A 20,423-nucleotide genomic window follows, 5' to 3' on the forward strand; every position below is an offset into this window, starting at 1 on the left:
TCTTTAGATGTACTTTTGGGTGGCACTTTTTCTTTTATGAGCCAACCCCCCCTTTAATACTGATACTTTACTGAAGGTTTCGGTAGAGAAATGAAGTTAAAAAGGTGGAGAAAGGTCACAACAAAGCAAAATGAACTGCTTGAAGCACGATACAATACAATATAGGGGTAAATAAGTAGACCGGTTATTTTTATAAATGCATTCAAGATATTATATTTGCCATAGGCAAATATAGACGAGAACATGGTTGTTCTAGTCGTACTGCCAGTGAAGAAGAGGACTGCCATGAGGCACATCAGAACAAAGCTCAAACAAGAGTTTCAAACACAGCACACAGAGAGTCATAAAATACAGGACCATAAACATCAAAACATCCTACTACGCACATTGGAAAGATTGCAGGTCATGGGATGTAAACACACATGGCTCTATACTGATATCATTTCCCTTATTTATCTAGCATACTGACAGTCCGTTAGGTCTTAACTTACAACTCATCGTAGAGTTTTCTTAGCAACCAGACCATCTGTGACAAGGGACGAGGACCAGAATTTTCTCTCCTCTTTCTGGGCCTCACATAGCTTCCAGGAGAAATACTAGTTCTTCCCCGGATGCTAACTCCACACGTAACCCTTTGGCAAAACATCTATTTCCCTCCTAGAAGCCCATGCAATGTTCACACAGCATAGGAAGAAAGCACGAGGGTTACAAAATACAGGCACACAGGAATCATTCACTGAGGCATTCTATCGGAAGGTTAAATGCAATTACTACTGGAACAGTTGGAACAAAGTCAAAAGTTATATCTAATCTCTAATTAAATATCCATATTAGAATCAATTTCAGTCTTTCAGCAGAAGGAAGGGCGTTAGTCGTCCACATATAGTTGTTGGTATGTGGTTTAGGGAATATTATCCCCTGACAATTTCAATTCCCTGCCCCAAAGTAGTATTTATACAGCATAATACTTTCCTCCCAAAATGTGCAAGTGTCAGACATTGCATCCAATAAATTATAAACATTATTTTTTGTTGTATAAGACATGATTAATAATCTAATGAAACATGAGCTACAGAAGTTAAAACTTTGTCCCACTGGTGGGGCGAGACAGGAACCTCCAGTTCTTTATTCTGTTCGTTTCTCAGGTATTGTATGTCAAATTGAATGACTGAAACCAGGTATCTATAGAAAACAATCCCTTGCTTTTTAGTCCCAAAGGATTTAGCCAATTGTTCTAATATCTCAGGTGTCTTAGATTCTGTAAAAGCTGCTGGTCCAAATAAAGATGTTACAGCGTGTTGCAGCTGCAAGTATTGCCATTGATCCAGCCTCTCTCATAAACCATGTGGAGACCTGGTTGGCCAATGTGGAAACAGTGGGGCCCTTCTGATGTTCTCAGCCTCCTCTGGATTGGTACTTCCTTTCATAAAACACCCTCCTGCCTGCTGAGTCTGTTCTCTATTCCTGCATTTCAAGGGATTGGGCTGGATGCGCCTTGGGGTCCCTTACAATTCTGCTGTTCTATGATCCAATGAAGATGATCTCCTCAGCTCCCACCTTTGGGTGCAAGATCACCTGAGGCCGCTGGCAAGCTGTCTTACATTCAACAGGGATCCAAGGCAACATCACCCTGGGCTCCCACATCCAAGACAGATCGTTCAGCAGCACAACGACTTCTGGTGTCATGCTACTGGTGGAGAAGACAACATTCCGGACTACACTGGTGGAGAATGGAATAAACTGTTGGCTGTTCCTGAAGGAGCCAATCCTGAATTCTCCAACCAGATATCAAGCACATAGAGCATGTTGACTGAGGTCCTCCTCTGAGGGTCTTCTGCTGGTTCCCTCACAGCAAGAGGGAAATTACAGGGAACCTGGCAGAACGCTTTCTTGGTAGTGGTGCCCACCCTGTGGAACGCCCTCCCTTCAGATCTGAAGGAGATAAAGAACTACATAACTTTTAGAAGACATTGGAAAGTCTTTAATGTTTGATATTTTACTATGGTATATATGCTGTAAGCTGCCAAGAGTAGTTGGGGAAACCCAGTCAGATGGGTGGGGTATAAATATTATTATTTTTAATCCTAGAGGTTCCTTATGAGGAACGTTTGAGGGATTTCCATATGTTTAGCCTGGAAATTCAAAGGATATGTTCAAATAATATGATTTTCCTTGCTGTGAGTTCCTTGATGGAAACTGAGACTTTTTTTCCATTTGAAGCTCTTTTCACATTCCAAGCACTGATATGGTCTCTCCTCACTGTGAATTCTTTGATGGGAAATAAGATGTTCCTTTCTACTGAAGCAATTTCCACATTCCAAGCACTCATATGGTTTCTCCCCTGTATGTATTCTTTGATGGGAAGTGAGTGTAGCCCTCCAAATGAAGCTCTTCCCACATTCCAAGCACTTATGTGGTTTCTCTCCTGTATGAATCCTTTGATGGGTTGTGAGCTTAGATTTCTGACTGAAGCTCTTCCCACATTCTAAGCATTGATATGGTTTCTCCCCTGTATGAATTCTTTGATGAGCCATGAGCTTAGCTTTCTGACTGAAGCTCTTTCCACATTCCAAGCACTTATAGGGTTTCTCTCCTGTATGAATTATTTGGTGGGCTGTGAGCTTAGCCCTCTGACCAAAGCTCTTTCCACATTCCAAGCATTCATAAGGTTTCTCCCCTGTATGAATTCTTTGATGGGCTGTGAGCTTAGCCTTTTGAATGAAGCCTTTCCCACATTCAAGGCATTTATAGGGTTTCTCCCCGCTGTGAGTTATTTGATGGGAAGTGAGACGTTCCTTCCTAGTGAAGCACTTTCCACACTCCAGGCATGGGTATGGTTTCTCCCCTGTATGAATTCTTTGATGGAAAAAGAGAGAGCTGCTGTGACTGAAGCTCTTTCCACACTCTAAGCACTTATGGGGTTTCTCCCCGCTGTGAGTTCTTAGATGGCAACTGAGATTGGAGCTGTGATTGAAGCCCTTTCCACATTCGGGGCACTGATGTGGTTTCTTCCCTGTATGAACACTTACATGAGCTGTGAGCTTGGCTTTCTGACTGAAGTTCTTTCCACATTCCAAGCACTGATAAGGTTTCTCCCCTGTATGAATTCTTTGATGGGAAGTGAGACTTTCCTTATGGGTGAATCTCTTCCCACATTCCAAGCACTGATATGGTTTCTCCCCTGTGTGAATTCTTAGATGGGAAGTGAGACTTTCCTTATGGGTGAATCTCTTCCCACATTCCAAGCACTGATATGGCTTCTCCCCTGTATGAATTCTTTGATGGGATGCAAGACTTTCCTTATGGGTGAATCTCTTTCCACATTCCAAGCACTGATATGGTTTCTCCCCTGTATGAATTCTTTGATGAGAAGTGAGCTTAGCCCTTTGACAGAAGCTCTTTTCACATTCCAAGCACTGATAGGGTTTCTTACTTGTATGAATCTTCTGATGGGAAGTGAGATGGGACCTCCGACTGAAGCTCTTTTCACATTCCAAGCACTGATATGGTTTCTCCCCTTTATGAATTATTTGATGAGATGTGAGTTTAGCCTTTTGAGAGAAGCTCACTCCACATTCCAAGCACTCATGCGGTTTCTCCCTTGTATGAATTCTTTGATGGGCCATGAGGTTAGAACTTTGCCTGAAGCTCTTTCCACATTCCAAGCACTGATATGGTTTTTCTCCTGTATGCATTCTTTGATGGAGAGTGAGCGAGCCGCTGAAACGGAATCTCTTCCCACATTCCAAGCACTGATATGGTTTCTCCCCACTGTGAGTTCTTCGATGAGAAGTGAGATTGAAGCTGTGACTGAAGCTCTTTCCACATTCCAAACACTGATATGGTCTCTCCCTTGTATGAATTTTCTGATGCGACGCCAGATTGCACCTCTGACTGAAGCTTTTTCCACATTCCAAGCACTGATGGGGTTTTTCCCCACTGTGTGTTCTTTGATGGGATGTGAGACTATCCTTCCGACTAAAAGTCTTTCCACATTCCAAGCACTGATAGTGATTCTTCCCAATGGGATTTACTTGATGGGATGTGGAATAGGAGTTATCTCCTGTGTCAATTTTGTAATGGTCTCCTTTGCTCATGATTTCCAATCCATCACCACCTGCATCAAAGAGAGAAATGGATTAGAACCTCAAGAAGAAATGGAGCCCCAAATTATTGAACAATATCATTACTACAAGCTTTACTGCCTTTGTTTATGCTCATTAACATACACACTGATGGGGACCAGAGCCTGGCACCTTCCAGGATAGATTATGTTTGCCCCAATCATGGAATCTCTGCCATCTGCAAAGTCAGTTGTCAAAAAAGCCAACAGAAGCAGAGACAAAAAACCTGATAGAAGCTATTTTAACTTCCCTCACGACTGTGAAGACCAGCATGAACATGGTTTAAGAAGCCATATGTTGAGGAAGAATATTGTCAGACCAAATGGTAGATAGCGCTCCATTCAAGGTGAGCTGTGGGGGAATTAGAATCCCAGATGTTAGTGGTGGTGCTGTTGTGCTCCATCAAAATATTGAAAATTCCTCACATATAGATATGTATTGGATTTCAAAACAGATACTATGATCCAGCAGGAAGCCTTACTGAGAGAGTCCACAATCCTACGATTCTCCTCCATTACTTCCTTATGCAGAGCTCTCTGGTCAGGATCCAGCAACGCCCACTCCTCCTCTGTGAAATACACAGCGACATCTTCAAAGCACAGAGGACCCTAAAAGGAAAAGGGAAAGGTCCTCTTCTGAGACAGCATAAAGATTATCTACTATACATTGCTCGGTTGTTTTTTGTGCGCTAATTGTTGTGTTGTTACAATGGGATTATTTTCCTACATATTTTAATTATGTATGCTTCTTATAATGTTTTTATGGAATTCTTTTATTGTGCATTTTAATGGGCCCAGAGGCTCCCTAATTCTTTCCCCACAAAGCTCCTGATCACAATACCTGATCGGTTTCCACAGTTGCTGCTTCTCCTCCACTACCATGAAAAGATGGATGAGATCTTGGGGGCATCCTTCTGTCACCTGAGAGAGACAAAAGTCAATGGGAAGCACTTCATCTCTAACTACAGATAGGCCTTATTAAAAGTTTTCCTTGCTGAGTGCATTTAGACATTTGCACCCATTTCAAATTTTAGTTGTGTCAAAATACATCTCCCCCCCCCCCTTGGGGCTTTCAGCCTCCCCTCAAAAGATGAACACAACCCACAGATTAGTTTCAAAATCCACAGAATGAGAAAAAACTCCTTCCTCCTTACCCAGCGGCCTCCCTCTGGCATCCAACGGAGTCTTCTCTGCCTCACAGGAATCAGGGCCCATTTCTGCAAATAGATCCTTTGCCTGAAATAGGATTCAAACAGAGAATGGGGAGAAGAGTTGGAAAAGAAATGGCAGAGGCAAAACCTTTGGGCGTATCAGATCTAACTCACTGAATGTTTTCCAAAAAATGATGAGCCATTAATAGAGAATTTGGGAATACTCTCCCTCATGTTGGGAGCCCCTTGGGAGTTTCCAGAGGAAAGTCTATCTCACCTGCTGCTCTGCTTGCTTTCTCTCCTCTGCCTGACTCAGGAGGAAACCTTCGGCCAGGGCTACAGCCTGCGAAGTGATCTCTGCTCCACATTCCCTCACCCAGCTCTCCATCTCCAGCGGAAGGACAGCCAGAAACTACTCCAAGATCACCAGGTCCAGCATCTGAGCTTTCGTATGACTTTCTGGCTTCAGCCACCGACAGTCAAGGCGGTGGAGTCGGCCGCAAGCCTCTCGGGGTCCTTTGGCCTCCTGAGAGCCAGACTGCGTCAACTGCTGGCTCTGCACCTCTGAGCGGAGGGTGTCCTCCTCACCTGGGATCTTCTGCACTGAGTTTTCCCATAATCTCCCACTGCTCCCAGTTTGGAGGGCAGGGCCTCCTCCTGCTTCAGGGCCAGCTGAGTCTTGCTCATGCATTGATGTTCTCAGGAAGCCTCCAAGAGATCGGAAGGAATCCTTTAGTTTTCTGCCAAGTTCTGATTGTCCAATTTAGCAGATCCTACAAAGCAAACATATTGGTCTGTCAGGAGAAGAGAAATGTTTCCTGAGCAAGCATGGCTGAGTCTTGCTAGGAACAGGGCTGGACTGCACCACAGCCCTATGAACCTTCATTTTTTTTTTAATAAAAATTTTTTATTATGAGTTTCAGACAAAGAAAGATCACCAAACATTTACAATCCCTTCACCAAGAAATAACAAACAAAGAAAATATACATAAACAAAAACATAAGTCTAAAATAAAAAACATCATAACTGTTCATAACCTATTTTTCCATATCTAACTGGACTTCCTCACATCTCCCTTCTCTGCGTTCTCAGTATTAAAGTTATAGACAGCAATTTATTACCTTGTTTCAGTTCTTAATTTATACTTCTCAAATATTATGTCTCAAAATTCAAATAATTTTTTTCCAATACTTATTAATTTAATTCAAATATAATATTACTTCAAATTTCATTTTCTTATACATCACTTAATCTCATATACTTTTCAACTAAGTTGCTGGTACCAAACTCTTTTCAGTCATGCAATTTCTTAACATTCATACAGTTTGTACTGTTTTTGTAAATAGTCCTTAAATTTTTTCCAATCCTCTTCCATTGTCTCTTCTCCCAAGTCTCGGATTCTGTCAGTCATTTCGGGCAACTCCATATAGTCTATCAGTTGCGTCTGCCATTCTTCCAGTGTGGGCAAATCTTGTGTTTTCCAATATCTTGCGATGAGTATTCTTGCTGCTGTTGTTGCCTACATAGAAAAAGTTCTATCCTTCTTTAACACTTTCTGGCCGACAATACCCAAGAGGAAGGCTTCTGGTTTCTTGGGAAAGGTATACTTAAATACCTTTTTTAACTCATTATAGATCATTTCCCAGAAAGCCTTCACTTTTGGACAAGTCCACCAGAGGTGAAAGAATGTCCCTTCAGTCTCCTTACATTTCCAACATTTATTATCATGCAAATGGTATATTTTTGCAAGCTTGACTGGGGTCATGTACCACCTGTATATCATTTTCATAATATTTTCTTTCAAGGCATTACATGTCGTGAACTTCACACCGGTGGTCCATAACCGTTCCCAGTCGGCAAACATAATATTGTACCCAATGTCCTGAGCCCATTTTATCATGGCTGATTTAACTGTTTCATCCTGAGTATTCAATTTTAACAGCAAGTTGTACATTCTTGAAAGTACCTTAGTCTTTGGTTCTAACAATTCTGTTTCTAGTTTCGATTTTTCCACCTGGAATCCTGTCTTTTTATCCAAATTAAAAACCTCCTTAATCTGGGCGTAATGTAACCAATCTCGCACCTTATCCTTTAGTTTCTCTAAACTCTGCAACCTCCAAGTGTCTCCAATTTTTTCTATTATTTCCCAATATTTCGGCCATTTGGCCTCCATATTGAGTCTTTTCCAAGCCTTAGCTTCCATAGGTGATAACCACCTTGGGGTTTTGTTTTCTAATAAGTCTTTGTATTTTGTCCAGACATTAAATATTGCTTTCCTGACAATATGATTCTTGAACGCTTTATGAACCTTTACCTTGTCGTACCACAGATAAGCATGCCACCCAAAAGCATTGTTGAACCCTTCCAGATCCAGGACATCAGTGTTCTCTAGGAGTAACCAATCTTTCATCCAGCAGAAAGCTGCAGCTTCATAATATAACCTTAAGTCCGGCAGGGTAAACCCCCCTCTTTCCTTTGCATCAGTTAGTATTTTAAATTTTATTCTGGGCTTTTTGCCCTGCCAGACAAACTTAGAAATATCTCTCTGCCACTTTCCAAAACATTCCACTCTGTCCATGATCTGTAGGGTTTGAAACAAAAACATTTTTGGCAACACATTCATCTTTATAGCAGCAATTCGACCCAACAAGGAAAGTTTCAATCTTGACCAAATTTCTAAATCCTTTTTGATTTCTGACCAACATTTTTCATAATTATCTTTAAATAAATTCAGATTTTTGGCAGTCAAATTAACCCCTAGGTATTTCACCTTTTTAACCACATTTAAATCTGTCTCTTTCTGAAACCTTTCTGATTCCAAAGGTGTCAATTTCCCCCCCAAAACCTTGGTTTTTTGCTTGTTTAATTTAAATCCCGCCACCCGACCAAACTCATGAATCAATTCTAAAACTCTTTTTGTGCTAGATTCTGGCTCCTGTAGTGTTAAAACCAAGTCATCTGCAAAAGCTTTAAGTTTGTACTGTTTCGCTCCGACCTGAATTCCTTCAACCAACCGGTCCCCTCTGATCATATTCAAAAGCACCTCCAGGACCGCCTATGAACCTTCATTAACAGGAAAAAAGGAAGAAGAAAGAGAAGGAAGCCTCTAGCCCTGGTCTAAGGAAAGCGACCATGCAGAATTGCCTCACTGACAATTTCATGACCCAGAAGGTGGAAGAAACAAGAAGGGGAACATCTATCTTGGACCTGAGACAGGGACAAAGTGATTGACACAGTGGAAGTACAGTGGTACCTCGGGTTGAGAACTTAATTCGTTCTGGAGGTCCGTTCTTAACCTGAAACACCACTTTAGCTAATGGGGCCTCCTGGTGCCGCTGGAGCACGATTTCTGTTCTCATCCTGAAGCAAAGTTTTTATCCCGAGGTACTATTTCTGGGTTACCAGAGTCTGTAACCTGAAGTATCTGTAACCCGAGGTACCACTGTACTGTGAAACATGGGAGGAAACCAAGCCAAATGGGTGGTGTATAAATAAATCATCATCATCATCATCATCATCATCATGTCCCCCTGGGTTTCATGACTCACAGGCATGGGGAAGCTGAGTACAGTCAGACTCACACTCTGGACTTGAAAAAGGCCCATTTCAGAAAGCTTAAGGAGCTACTGGGTGAGGTCCCAGGGTCAGAATTACTGAATGAGTCCACGATGGTTGGGACTTTCTTCAAGGTGAAATATTGAAGGCCCAAATGCAGACAGTTGTAACAGGAAAGGAAAGTGGGAGGCATCTAAGGAAAACAGTGTGGATGCCCAACAAGGTAATAAAATAATAAATGATGTGAGGAGGAGGAGCACTTCTTCCCCTGGCCAGAGACCAGCTTCTCCTCCGAGAGGCTCCATCCAGAGCCACTTCTCCCTCCGTCCAGGCCTGGGTCCCAATCCCTCTTTCTGCCTCCCTGTCTCACTTGAAGGCCCTCGTTGGGGAAGCTTCGCTTTTCAGGCTCAACGCTTTATTATGGCTTTATATGAGCTGGAAGCTGCCCAGAGTGGCTGGGGGAGGAGGCCAGCCAGACAAGAGGGCAAGAAAGGACAATATCATCATCATCATCATCATCATCATCATCATCATCATCCCTGACTCAAAACTCCCTCAGAAACAGCGCCTTTTCTTTTCCCGCCCAAAGTGCTGGCTCCGCCCCCTTTGACTGGCTGGCTGGGCAGCCAATCAGAGAGAGAGGCTCCGGCCCCCTGGTGGCCTTTCGGGGGAACTGCACCCCCACTCGGCCTGGCTGGGCTGTCAATCACCGGCTCCTCCCGCCTTCACCCAGAGACTTCAGAGGCAGAGGAGGAAAATGACTCTCGAGGAGGCTGCATCTCAGCCCAGCCAGAGGCGCTCCTGACCTGGCGCATGGGGGGCCATCCTCTTTCCCCTTTGTTCCTGGCTTGGTTTCAACCGATTGGTTTCAAGGGCATCCTGATCAAATTTGCAGATGACACCAAACTGGGAGGGGTGGCTAACACCCCAGAGGACAGGATCACACTTCAAAACGACCTTGACAGATTAGAGAACTGGGCAAAAACAAACAAGATGAATTTTAACAGGGAGAAATGTAAAGTATTGCACTTGGGCAAAAAAAATGAGAGGCACAAATACAAGATGGGTGACACCTGGCTTGAGAGCAGTACATGTGAAAAGGATCTAGGAGTCTTGGTTGACCACAAACTTGACATGAGCCAACAGTGTGACGCGGCAGCTAAAAAAGCCAATGCAATTCTGGGCTGCATCAATAGGAATATAGCATCTAGATCAAGGGAAGTAATAGTGCCACTGTATTCTGCTCTGGTCAGACCACACCTGGAGTACTGTGTCCAGTTCTGGGCACCACAATTCAAGAAGGACACTGACAAACTGGAACGTGTCCAGAGGAGGGCAACCAAAATGGTCAAAGGCCTGGAAACGATGCCTTATGAGGAACGGCTAAGGGAGCTGGGCATGTTTAGCCTGGAGAAGAGGAGGTTAAGGGGTGATATGATAGCCATGTTCAAATATATCAAAGGATGTCACATGGAGGAGGGAGAAAGGTTGTTTTCTGCTGCTCCAGAGAAGCGGACACGGAGCAATGGATCCAAACTACAAGAAAGAAGATTCCACCTAAACATTAGGAAGAACTTCCTGACAGTAAGAGCTGTTCGACAGTGGAATTTGCTGCCAAGGAGTGTGGTGGAGTCTCCTACTTTGGAGGTCTTTAAGCAGAGGCTTGACAACCATATGTCAGGAGTGCTCTGATGGTGTTTCCTGCTTGGCAGGGGGTTGGACTCGATGGCCCTTGTGGTCTCTTCCAACTCTAGGATTCTATGATTCTATGATTCACACGAACCCAGAGCCCCCATCCTGACCCCGGGCTGCCGAGATCTCTGCCCATCTTGTGCATGTCTGAATGGGGGCGAAAGGCAGCTGAGGCGTTGCCTGCATCTGGAGGAGCTCTGCGTGAGAAATAAAAAAATTCCTTCCAGTAGCACCTTAAAGACCAACTAAGTTAGTTCTTGGTATGAGCTTTCGTGTGCATGCACACTTCTTCAGATACACTGAAACAGAAGTTGCCAGACCCTTCTATATAGTGAGAAGGTGGGGAGGGGTATTACTCAGAAGGGTGGTGGGAATGGGAGATTGGCAGATAGCTGAGATGAAGAAGTGTGCATGCACACGAAAGCTCATACCAAGAACTAACTTAGTTGGTCTTTAAGGTGCTACTGGAAGGGATTTTTTTATTTTGACTATGGCAGACCAACACGGCTACCTATCTGCGTGAGAAGCGAGGGAAGTTTTCACTCTTGGGTGTTTTGTTGATTTTTGAAAATATGTTATAGAAGGCGCCCAGAGTGGCTGGGGAAACCCGGCCAGGTGGGCGGGGGATGAAGAAATTATTATTACGATTAGTATTATTATTAATTACAGTGGTACCTCGGGTTTAATAATAATAATAATATCTTTATTGTCATTGCCCCCTCTCGGGGACAACGGAATTATTTGGTTTAAGAACTTAATTCGTTCCGGAGGTCCGTTCTGAACCTGAAACTGTTCTGAACCTGAAGCACGATTTCTGTTCTCCTCCTGAAGCAGAGTTCTGAACCCGAGGTACCATTTCTGGACTAGCGGAGTCTGTAACTCCAGGGAGGGGTTCCGGAAGACCCGCCTCTTCCTTTCCTGTCCTCTCTAGGCGTGCGGCTCAGCTGCTCTTAACCCTTGCCTAGCCTGGCGCGCCCAGCTGGTCTCCTTTGGAGGGGGCCGGAGGGGGAGAAGGTCCCCCTGTCTTCTTGTGGGGAGCCGCTCTGAGCCCGGCTTGGGCTCCCTCCTGTCCTGCCACGCAGGGAAGCCCCCCCCGCAGCCCCCCCCCGGGAAGCTGCCTCCCCTCGGCCTCCTTCCCCCTGAATGGGGGGTCCCTCCTTGACCCAGCCCCGCCCGGCATCCCGGGGACCCCGAGACGAGAGAGGAGACTCACCGGAGGAGACAAGAGGGGGCCGGGGAGGGGATACGGAAGACCCGCCTCCGTCACTTCCTGTCCTCTCTAGGAAAGGGGCGCAGCTGCTCTTAACCCTTGCCTCGCCTGGCGAGAAGGAGAAAGAGGAGCCCCCTCCCCCCCCGGGATGGGCGGGGCGGAAGGAAGGGCGGGGGGGGGGCCTGGAGGGGAGGCAGTGTCCGGCCTCGGGGGCCAGGGCTCCAGTCAGGAGGGCCAGAGCGGACAAGGGAGCAGCAGCCTCCCCGGGCCCGGGGACAGGCTAGGGGAGGTCTAAGAATATGGGATACCAGCGGGAAATGGCGCTGGAATAAGGGAATACCCCCCCCAAAAAAGGGAAGGTTGACAGCTATGGATCCTGCGCCCACAGTGGCACCCAGGCGCCCAGGCAGGAGGAGAGCGCCTTTTGCCCTCTAAGGTAGACTGGCTCTGGCCCTGGAGGCTCCATGCAAGAAGAGCCCCGGGGCAGGTGCATCGCGCCAAAGGGGACCCATCCAGCCCAGGATCCTGCGCCCACAGTGGCACCCAGGCACCCCAAGCAGGAAGAGAGCGCCTTGTGCCCTCTCAGGTAGACTGGCTCTGGCCCTGGAGGCTCCATGCAAGAAGAGCCCCGGGGCAGGTGCATCGCGCCAAAGGGGACCCATCCAGCCCAGGATCCTGCGCCCACAGTGACACCCAGGCGCCCAGGCAGGAGGAGAGCGCCTTTTGCCCTCTAAGGTAGACTGGCCCTGGCCCTGGAGGCTCCATGCAGGAAGAGCCCTGGGGCAGCTGCATCGTGCCAAGGGGGACCCATCCAGCCCAGGATCCTGCGCCCACAGTGGCACCCAGGCACCCCAAGCAGGAAGAGAGCGCCTTGTGCCCTCTCAGGTAGACTGGCTCTGGCCCTGGAGCCTCCATACAGGAAGAGCCCTGGGGCAGCTGCATCGTGCCAAGGGGGACCCATCCAGCCCAGGATCCTGCGCCCACAGTGGCACCCAGGCAGGAGGAGAGCGCCTTTTGCCCGCTAAGGTAGACTGGCTCTGGCTCTGGAGGCTCCATGCAGGACTCCTCAGAAACCAGGAAGAGCCCTGAGGAAGCTGCATTGCGCCAAGGGGGACACATCCGGCCCAGGATCCTGCGCCCACAGTGGCACCCAGAAGGAGAGCGCCTTTTGCCCTCTAAGGTAGACTGGCTCTGTCCATGGAGGCTCCATGCAGGACTCCTCAGAAACCAGAAGAGCTCTGAGGAAGGTGCCTTGTGCCAAAGGGGACCCATCCGGCCCAGGATCCTGCGCCCACAGTGGCACCCAGGCGCCCCAAGCAGGAGGAGAGCGCCTTTTGCCCTCTAAGATAGACTGGCTCTGGCCCTGGAGGCTCCGTGCAGGACTCCTCAGAAACCAGGAAGAGCCCCGAGGCAGGTGCATCACGCCAAGGGGGACCCATCCGGCCCAGGATCCTGCCATAGCTGTCAACTTTCAGATTTGAAAAGAAGGGATCAGCAGCCTCCCCTGTCCCGGGGACAGTCTATGGGATGTCTAACAATCCGAGATAGTAGTGGGAAGTGGCGCTGGAATAGGGGAATTTCCTGCAAAAAAGGGAAGGTTGACAACTATGGACAGGTTGTGGGGCGCAGGGGGTTCTGTGGTCTATAAGCCACTGAGACTTGGGCTGCCCAGTGGAAGGTCTGTGGTTCCAGTCCCCAAGACTGAGCTCCCCTTGCTCTGTCCCAGCTCCTGCCAACCGAGCAGTTCAAAAGCACACCAGCGCAAGTAGAGAAATAGGTACCACTGTGGTATTTCTGTGCGCTCTGGCACTTCTCACAGTGTCCCGTTGCACCAGAAGCGGTTCAGTCCTGCTGCCCATATGACCCGGAAACCTGTCAGTGGACCAACATGGGCTCCCTCAGCCCGAAGCGAGATGAGCTCTGCGCCCCAGTCGCCTTTGACGGAACTAACCGTCCAGCGGCCCTTCCTCACCCAACAGAGGAAGGGAAGGTCCACCTGTTGGACTGAGCAGGAAAAGGGGGGCTGCCTTGGCCTCCCCTTCCCCCTTAGAGCAAGCGCCTCTGGGGCGCAAGAGGGGGGTGCTGGGTCTGCTACTGCCGCTCTCGTTGCCCCCCTGCAACTTCAGCAGGAGCTGTTTATCCAGAGGGGGAAAGAATCCTGGGAGGAGACATTCTACTTATTTGCAGTGGTACCTCAGGTTAAGAACTTAATTCGTTCTGGAGGTCCGTTCTTAACCTGAAACTGTTCTTAACCTGAGGTACCACTTTAGCTAATGGGGCCTCCTGCTGCTGCCGCGCCACCAGAACACGATTTCTGTTCTCATCCTGAAGCAAAGTTCTTAACCCAAGGTACTATTTCTGAGTTAGCGGAGTCTGTAACCTGAAGCGTATGTGTCAGGGGTTTAGGAGCAGAGGCAAGGGCAAGGGAGGAAACAGAGAGCGAAGGGGAGGAGGCAGAAGAAAAGATGAGTGATGACGACGACCCGAGATCTCCGAGTCTTTCCAGTGAATCAGAGGATTCACAGAAAGGAGCACCAGTGGCCAGGGCAAGGGGGGAGTCTAGGGGGGCACCCCAGGAAGATAGAGCCAGAGGGGACTCAGAGGAGAGCAGTTGGAAATCGGGACCAGCGTCACCGCCAGAGAGCAGGGAAGAGGAAGGGAGCCAGGGGGCAAGCGCTGGCAGCTCACCACAGGAGGGAGGGCATGAGTCAGGAGTGGCCACACCTCCATCGGGGAGCGAAGAAACGGTTAAGAGGAAAGTGGAAGGTTGGGCGCGCGCGCCAAGTTCAAATGCAGAGGAAGGCGGCGCAGTAAGCAGCCCGGAAAGGGAGCCAGGTCCTAAAGCCCGGCGCAAGGAGGCAGGAGGGTCCGGGTCAGCGTCAGAAGAATCCCGGAAGGAAGAAGCCCCGGGGGGTAGAGGGACCCAGAGGAGGACAGTCAGGCGGAAAAGGTGGAGCAGGGCTAGGATATTAAGTTGGTGCGCACGGGGCGGAGACTCAGACGGAGCTTCGTCGATCTAGCTACTAGACGTAGAGTTGCGCGCAGCAGCGTGAGAATGGAAACTGTAATTCAATAAAGACTTTTACTTAATGATCGCTGGCTAGCGTGATCCTCTGTGAGCTAGGATCTTCAAGCAGCTCTGACAGTAAGCTCCGTCTCAGAATTGTGGGCATCTACAGCCCCGAGGAGGGGAGAGAAACAGGTGCCTACTAGTGAGCTCACGAACAGCAGACGACATGACGGCTGAGCAGCAGATAGAGGAACTCAGAAAAGCAGTGGCACAACTGAATGCCGAGGCTCTCGCATCCAGGAAGAGAGAGGAGGAGGCAGCTGCCGCCTGCAGGGATCTCCAGGTCAGGTTAGACGTGCTGACGAAGCAGACACCCCGGCAGGAGGGAATTGGGTTGGCGAGACGAACAGGCGGGCTGGTCTCTCACTTCGATGGGAACCTGCGACAGTATCCCAACTTTAGAGCAGACGTACTGTGCGCACTGCAACTGCTGCATAAAGACTTTAGAGATGAGCAAGAGAGAGTGGGATTCATCATGTCCCATTTGCATGGGGATGCTAAAGCATGGCTACGCAATTTATGGAGAGATAAGGATCCGGCGCTCCAGAATGCAGATGCCTTTATTAAAGTGATGGATGGGTGTTTTTTATCAAGTATTGACGTGGATCTTGCCCGGAAGGAGGTGCATGGACTAAGACAAGGGAGGGCCAGCGTCAGACAGTACCATGCCCGCTTTTTCGCCTTGGTCAGTGCCCTGGAATGGGACAGAGATTCGGCCCCGGTAAGAGACCTCTTTTGGGAGGGGCTGCACAGCTCGATTAAAGATGAGATCGCGAGGGGGGAGAGACCCCGAACCACCCAGGAGGTCGTTCAGAGGGCACTGGCAGTGGGGGTGAGGCTGGAAGAACGTCCGTGGAGCAGGGACGAAGGGCGTGGAGGGCGCGAACCAGCCAGGGGCCCCTCCTTCCTTCCCAGAGAAGCAGCGCGGGCGCAATCCACGCCTCCGCCAGGAGGAGGAGCCGAACCTATGGAGGTTGGAGGTGCAAGGGCTCAGTCAGCAACCAGAGCCCTAGCACCGGCAGCAGTGAAAGCGAAGCCTCCTAGAGGGAACAGGAAGTGTTACGTCTGTGAGGAGCCAGGGCATATGGCGAAAGAGTGTCCCCGGAGGCTCCACAAGCTCACTGCAGCCTCAGCAATGGTGACTGCAGCAACGCAGCAAGGAGGACCACAGCAGGGAAACGAAGCAGTCTGGCTGGAGGAAGAGGCCCTGGGGCCCAGCCAGACGTGTTAGTGACGCAGTCCCCAGAGATTTTACAGCCCGTGAACCCCCTCCCGCCCAAACCAGTGGTGAGGCTCACCGCATCTCTCCAGCTGCCCAATGGAATCACCATGGACGTGCCAATTACTATCGACTCGGGCAGCAACGCGGACTTTATAGGGCAGGAGTTTGTCGACAAGCACGCTATACAGTTGCTGCCGGCCACACTGCCCCTGCAGGTTGTCACGGTGGATGGCAGGGAGTTGCTAGGGGGGCAAGTGGTGAAGCAGACGCCGCCAATGGCGATGCGACTTGGGAATCACAAAGAAATCATCAGCTTCAATGTCACTCAACTATCAGATACGCCCATTGTATTGGGAATGAGTTGGCTGGACAAGCACAGCCCGGCGCTGGCTTGGTTCCAGAGGCAGCTGATCTTCGGCTCTTCCTTTTGTGCTGAACACTGCATCGTGCCCCGGCAGGAAGGAGAGGAAGAGGAGTCACAGCTGCTGCTAGGCACGCTGCAAGCGATTCCCCACAAGTATGCAGAATTTTTGGAAGTTTTCTGCGAGAAGGAGGCGGACAGGCTACCCCCTCACAGACCATATGACTGCAAAATTGACCTGCTTCCGGGGGCGGCGCTGCCTAAAGGGAAACTGTATTCCATGTCTGAAGACGAGCTGCAGGAACTCAAAGAGTTCATAGATCATAATTTGGAGCGCGGTTTCATCCGAGAGTCCAAGGCAGCGGGGGGCAGTCCTGTATTCTTTGTTAAAAAGCGAGACACGCCCCAAAAAAGACTGGTCGTGGACTATCGCATTTTAAACAATGGGACCAAGCCATCGGACTTCCCCATGCCCCGAATAGACGACCTCCTGGCGAAGGTGCGGAAGGGAAAAGTGTTCACCAAGTTAGACCGAGGGGCGTACAACCTCATTCGCATGCGGGAGGGAGATGAGTGGAAGACGGCCATGTTCACGCCACTGGGTACCTACGAATACAGAGTTATGCCTTTTGGATTGCAAAATGGCTCCCACGTTTTTCAAGCTTTCATGCATCACGTGTTGGCGGGACTTCTCTACAAGACGTGCGTCTGTTTCTTAGATGACATCCTGATCTTTTCGGAATCGCAGCAGGAGCATGACAGACACGTCAAGGAAGTGCTGACCAGCCTAAAGCAACATAGGCTCTACGCCAAGCTGGAGAAGTGCCAATTTGACGTGACGGAGGTGGATTTTCTGGGCTACAAGTTGTCTGACAAGGGGCTCGCCATGGACAGCGCCAAGGTTCGAGCGGTATTGGATTGGAAGAGTCCACGCAACCGGAAAGAGGTCCAAAGGTTTGTCGGCTTTGCGAACTTCTATCGCAAGTTTATCAAGGGCTTCGCTATGCAGACAGCGGCCATCACAGACACGCTTAGCTCCAAGAAAAAGAAGTTCGTTTGGACAGAGGAGGCGGAGCAGTCCTTTCAGGCACTCAAGCGTCTCTTCGCGTCGGAAGAGCAGCTGCTTCACGTCAACCCCAGCAGGCCGATGAGGGTGGAGACAGACGCCTCGGACAGAGCCGTGGGGGCGGTCCTGCTGCAAAAGGACCAGCAGGGGGTGTGGCGGCCGGGAGCGTTTTACTCCAGGAAGCTCAGCAAGTCCGAGCAGAACTACACCATCTGGGACAGGGAGTTGCTGGCCATTCATGCAGCGTTCAAAGCGTGGAGGCACTTCCTGATCGGCGCCAAGCACACGGTGCAGGTTTGCACGGACCACAAGAATCTGGAGCACTGGCGCACGGCACAGTTCCTAAACCAGAGGCAGATACGTTGGGCTGAGTTTTTTGCGAACTTCGACTTCCGCATAGAGTATGTCCCGGGGGACTCTAACATCATGGCGGACGCCCTCTCCCGTAAGCCACAGTATCTGGAGGACGCAACGCCAGCGGCCGCCATGCACATCTTCGCACCAACAGTATGGGCGTGCGCCGCGGCCACCGTGGACCTGGAGGCGGTGCGGCGAGCGTTGCAGGATGACTCCTTCGCGCAAGCAAAGATGGCAGAGGTGCAAAGGGGCAAGGCTGAGGCCGACGGTTTCCAGCTGAGAGATGGATTGCTCATCCGTAAAGGGGCCATCTACGTACCGGGAGACGACCTTCGCGCCAAGGTGCTGCAGCAGCTGCACGACGCGCCCACGGCCGGGCACTTTGGCAAGGAGAAGACGGTGGAATTGGTAGCCAGGGATTTCTGGTGGCCTGGAATGAGAGGGGAGGTCGCAGACTACGTGGTGAGGTGTGACACCTGCCAGAGGGCCAAACCAGTGCACAGACCGCCGGCAGGACTGTTGGAACCGCTGCAAACTCCGGTCGAACCTTGGGAAAGGGTGGCTCTGGACTTTGTCACAGATCTGCCCAGCTCGAGGGGCAAGACGGCAGTGCTGGTGGTGGTGGACCTGTTTTCCAAGATGGCACATTTCATTCCGTGTGCGAAGGTGGCCACGGCGGAGCAAACCGCCAAACTGTTCATAGACCACGTGTTCAAGGTTCACGGTCTGCCGCGGTCTATTCTGTCCGACCGCGGGCGGCAGTTCATCTCGAATTTCTGGCAGAAGCTGATGGGCTTCCTAAACGTCAAGATCAACCTGGCGTCGGCGAGACACCCGCAGACCAACGGGCAAGCGGAGCGGGTCAATGCCATCATGCAGCAGTACCTGAGATGCTATGCGAATCAACAGCCTGCGACGTGGGTGGATTACCTGCCGCTTGCCGAGTTCGCCTACAACAACACGAAGCACGTGTCCACGGGGGTCACGCCGTTCTTCGCCAACAACGGGAGGCACCCCAGAACCTTCCCGGGACTGGAAAGAATGGGGGAGGGGGAGCCGCAGACAGCAGATGCGTTCGCGTCGGAGCTGCAGGAAGTCCACGATCAGCTGAGGCGCCACCTGGAGCTGGCCAAACACGCATACAAGGTACAAGCGGACAGGCACAGAAGGGTTGGCGAAGAGCTCCACGTGGGAGACTGGGTCTGGTTAGCAGCCCACGCAGTGCCGGCCAGGTCGTTGGCCAAGAAGAAACTAGGGCATAAACAACTGGGGCCCTACCAAGTCGAAGAGCAGGTCAACCCGGTAGCTTTCAGACTGGCACTTCCGGAGGGTTCCAGAATGCATCCGGTGTTCCACAGATCGGTGCTCACTCCCTACAAGGCACCGCACAGGTTCCAGGAACCCGGAACGGCGCCGAGTCCGGTCAGAGACAGAACGGGGCACGCGGGAGTGGCACAGAAGGAGCGCATCAATGACGTCACGGAGATTTTGGACTCCAGATGGGGGGAAGAGGGGGTAGAATACTTTCTCGCCAAGGAGGGCACCCCGGCCAGTGCGAACAGCTGGGTGCCGGGCTACGCCTTGGACGAACCTCTACTCAAAGACGAGTTTCATGCCCTCTTCCCACATAGACCTATGCCAGCAGACTTTTTCGACGACTGGCTTTTCACGCCCACGCTTTCGGCCAGCACTTTCCGGGGGTTCGACTCGGACGAGGACCCGACACAAGACGTCCGTTCCCCGGAGGGGTCACCCTCGGGATCTGCATCAGAACCCTCGTATTGGTGGGACGATAGACCAGAGGAGCAGTTCCGCAGAAGGTGGCTGGAAGGCCCAGGACGAGCAACGCCGCCAGGAGGAAGTGAGGGAGAGACGGACATGGACGTTTTCGGGGACGACCCTGGTTTCGAGCACGGCGGCACAGAGATGGAAGCGGAGGTGACCGTCGTCGACGAGAGCAGGGAGGGAGACCCGCGAGACTTCAGATGGAGGCCCGCCACGGGAAGCGAACGATATCCGACGTTCGTCCCTTTGCAACAGCAGACCCCAGCTCCAGCACCGGAAGGAGGGGAGGGGGGAATGGGGGGCTTCGAGGGGGGGATGGATGTCAGGGGTTTAGGAGCAGAGGCAAGGGCAAGGGAGGAAACAGAGAGCGAAGGGGAGGAGGCAGAAGAAAAGATGAGTGATGACGACGACCCGAGATCTCCGAGTCTTTCCAGTGAATCAGAGGATTCACAGAAAGGAGCACCAGTGGCCAGGGCAAGGGGGGAGTCTAGGGGGGCACCCCAGGAAGATAGAGCCAGAGGGGACTCAGAGGAGAGCAGTTGGAAATCGGGACCAGCGTCACCGCCAGAGAGCAGGGAAGAGGAAGGGAGCCAGGGGGCAAGCGCTGGCAGCTCACCACAGGAGGGAGGGCATGAGTCAGGAGTGGCCACACCTCCATCGGGGAGCGAAGAAACGGTTAAGAGGAAAGTGGAAGGTTGGGCGCGCGCGCCAAGTTCAAATGCAGAGGAAGGCGGCGCAGTAAGCAGCCCGGAAAGGGAGCCAGGTCCTAAAGCCCGGCGCAAGGAGGCAGGAGGGTCCGGGTCAGCGTCAGAAGAATCCCGGAAGGAAGA

General features: G+C 50.5%; 1 protein-coding gene across 5 annotated transcripts in view; it reads right to left on the reverse strand.

Moving 5' to 3' along the window:
• Window positions 1-729: 729 nt before the first annotated feature.
• Window positions 730-20,423, reverse strand: part of LOC309529381 (uncharacterized protein) — a 49,775-nt gene continuing 30,081 nt past the window's right edge. The window contains exons 1-5 of one of the 5 annotated variants that reach the window (XM_082217461.1): window positions 5,552-6,035; window positions 5,278-5,359; window positions 4,965-5,044; window positions 4,606-4,732; window positions 730-4,117 (exon numbers count right to left, since the gene is read on the reverse strand). In XM_082217461.1, the coding sequence (XP_082073587.1) occupies window positions 2,154-4,117; window positions 4,606-4,732; window positions 4,965-5,044; window positions 5,278-5,359; window positions 5,552-5,662 (2,364 nt within the window). In that variant the 5' untranslated portion in view covers window positions 5,663-6,035 and the 3' untranslated portion in view covers window positions 730-2,153. Of the gene's footprint in view, window positions 4,118-4,605; window positions 4,733-4,964; window positions 5,045-5,277; window positions 5,360-5,551; window positions 6,036-20,423 lie in introns of those variants that run through there. The other 4 variants (XM_082217460.1, XM_082217459.1, XM_082217457.1 and 1 more) reach the window with 4 other exon arrangements.

This window comes from Podarcis vaucheri (assembly GCF_965113315.1).
Source record: "Podarcis vaucheri genome assembly, chromosome: 3".
Taxonomy (NCBI): domain Eukaryota; kingdom Metazoa; phylum Chordata; class Lepidosauria; order Squamata; family Lacertidae; genus Podarcis; species Podarcis vaucheri.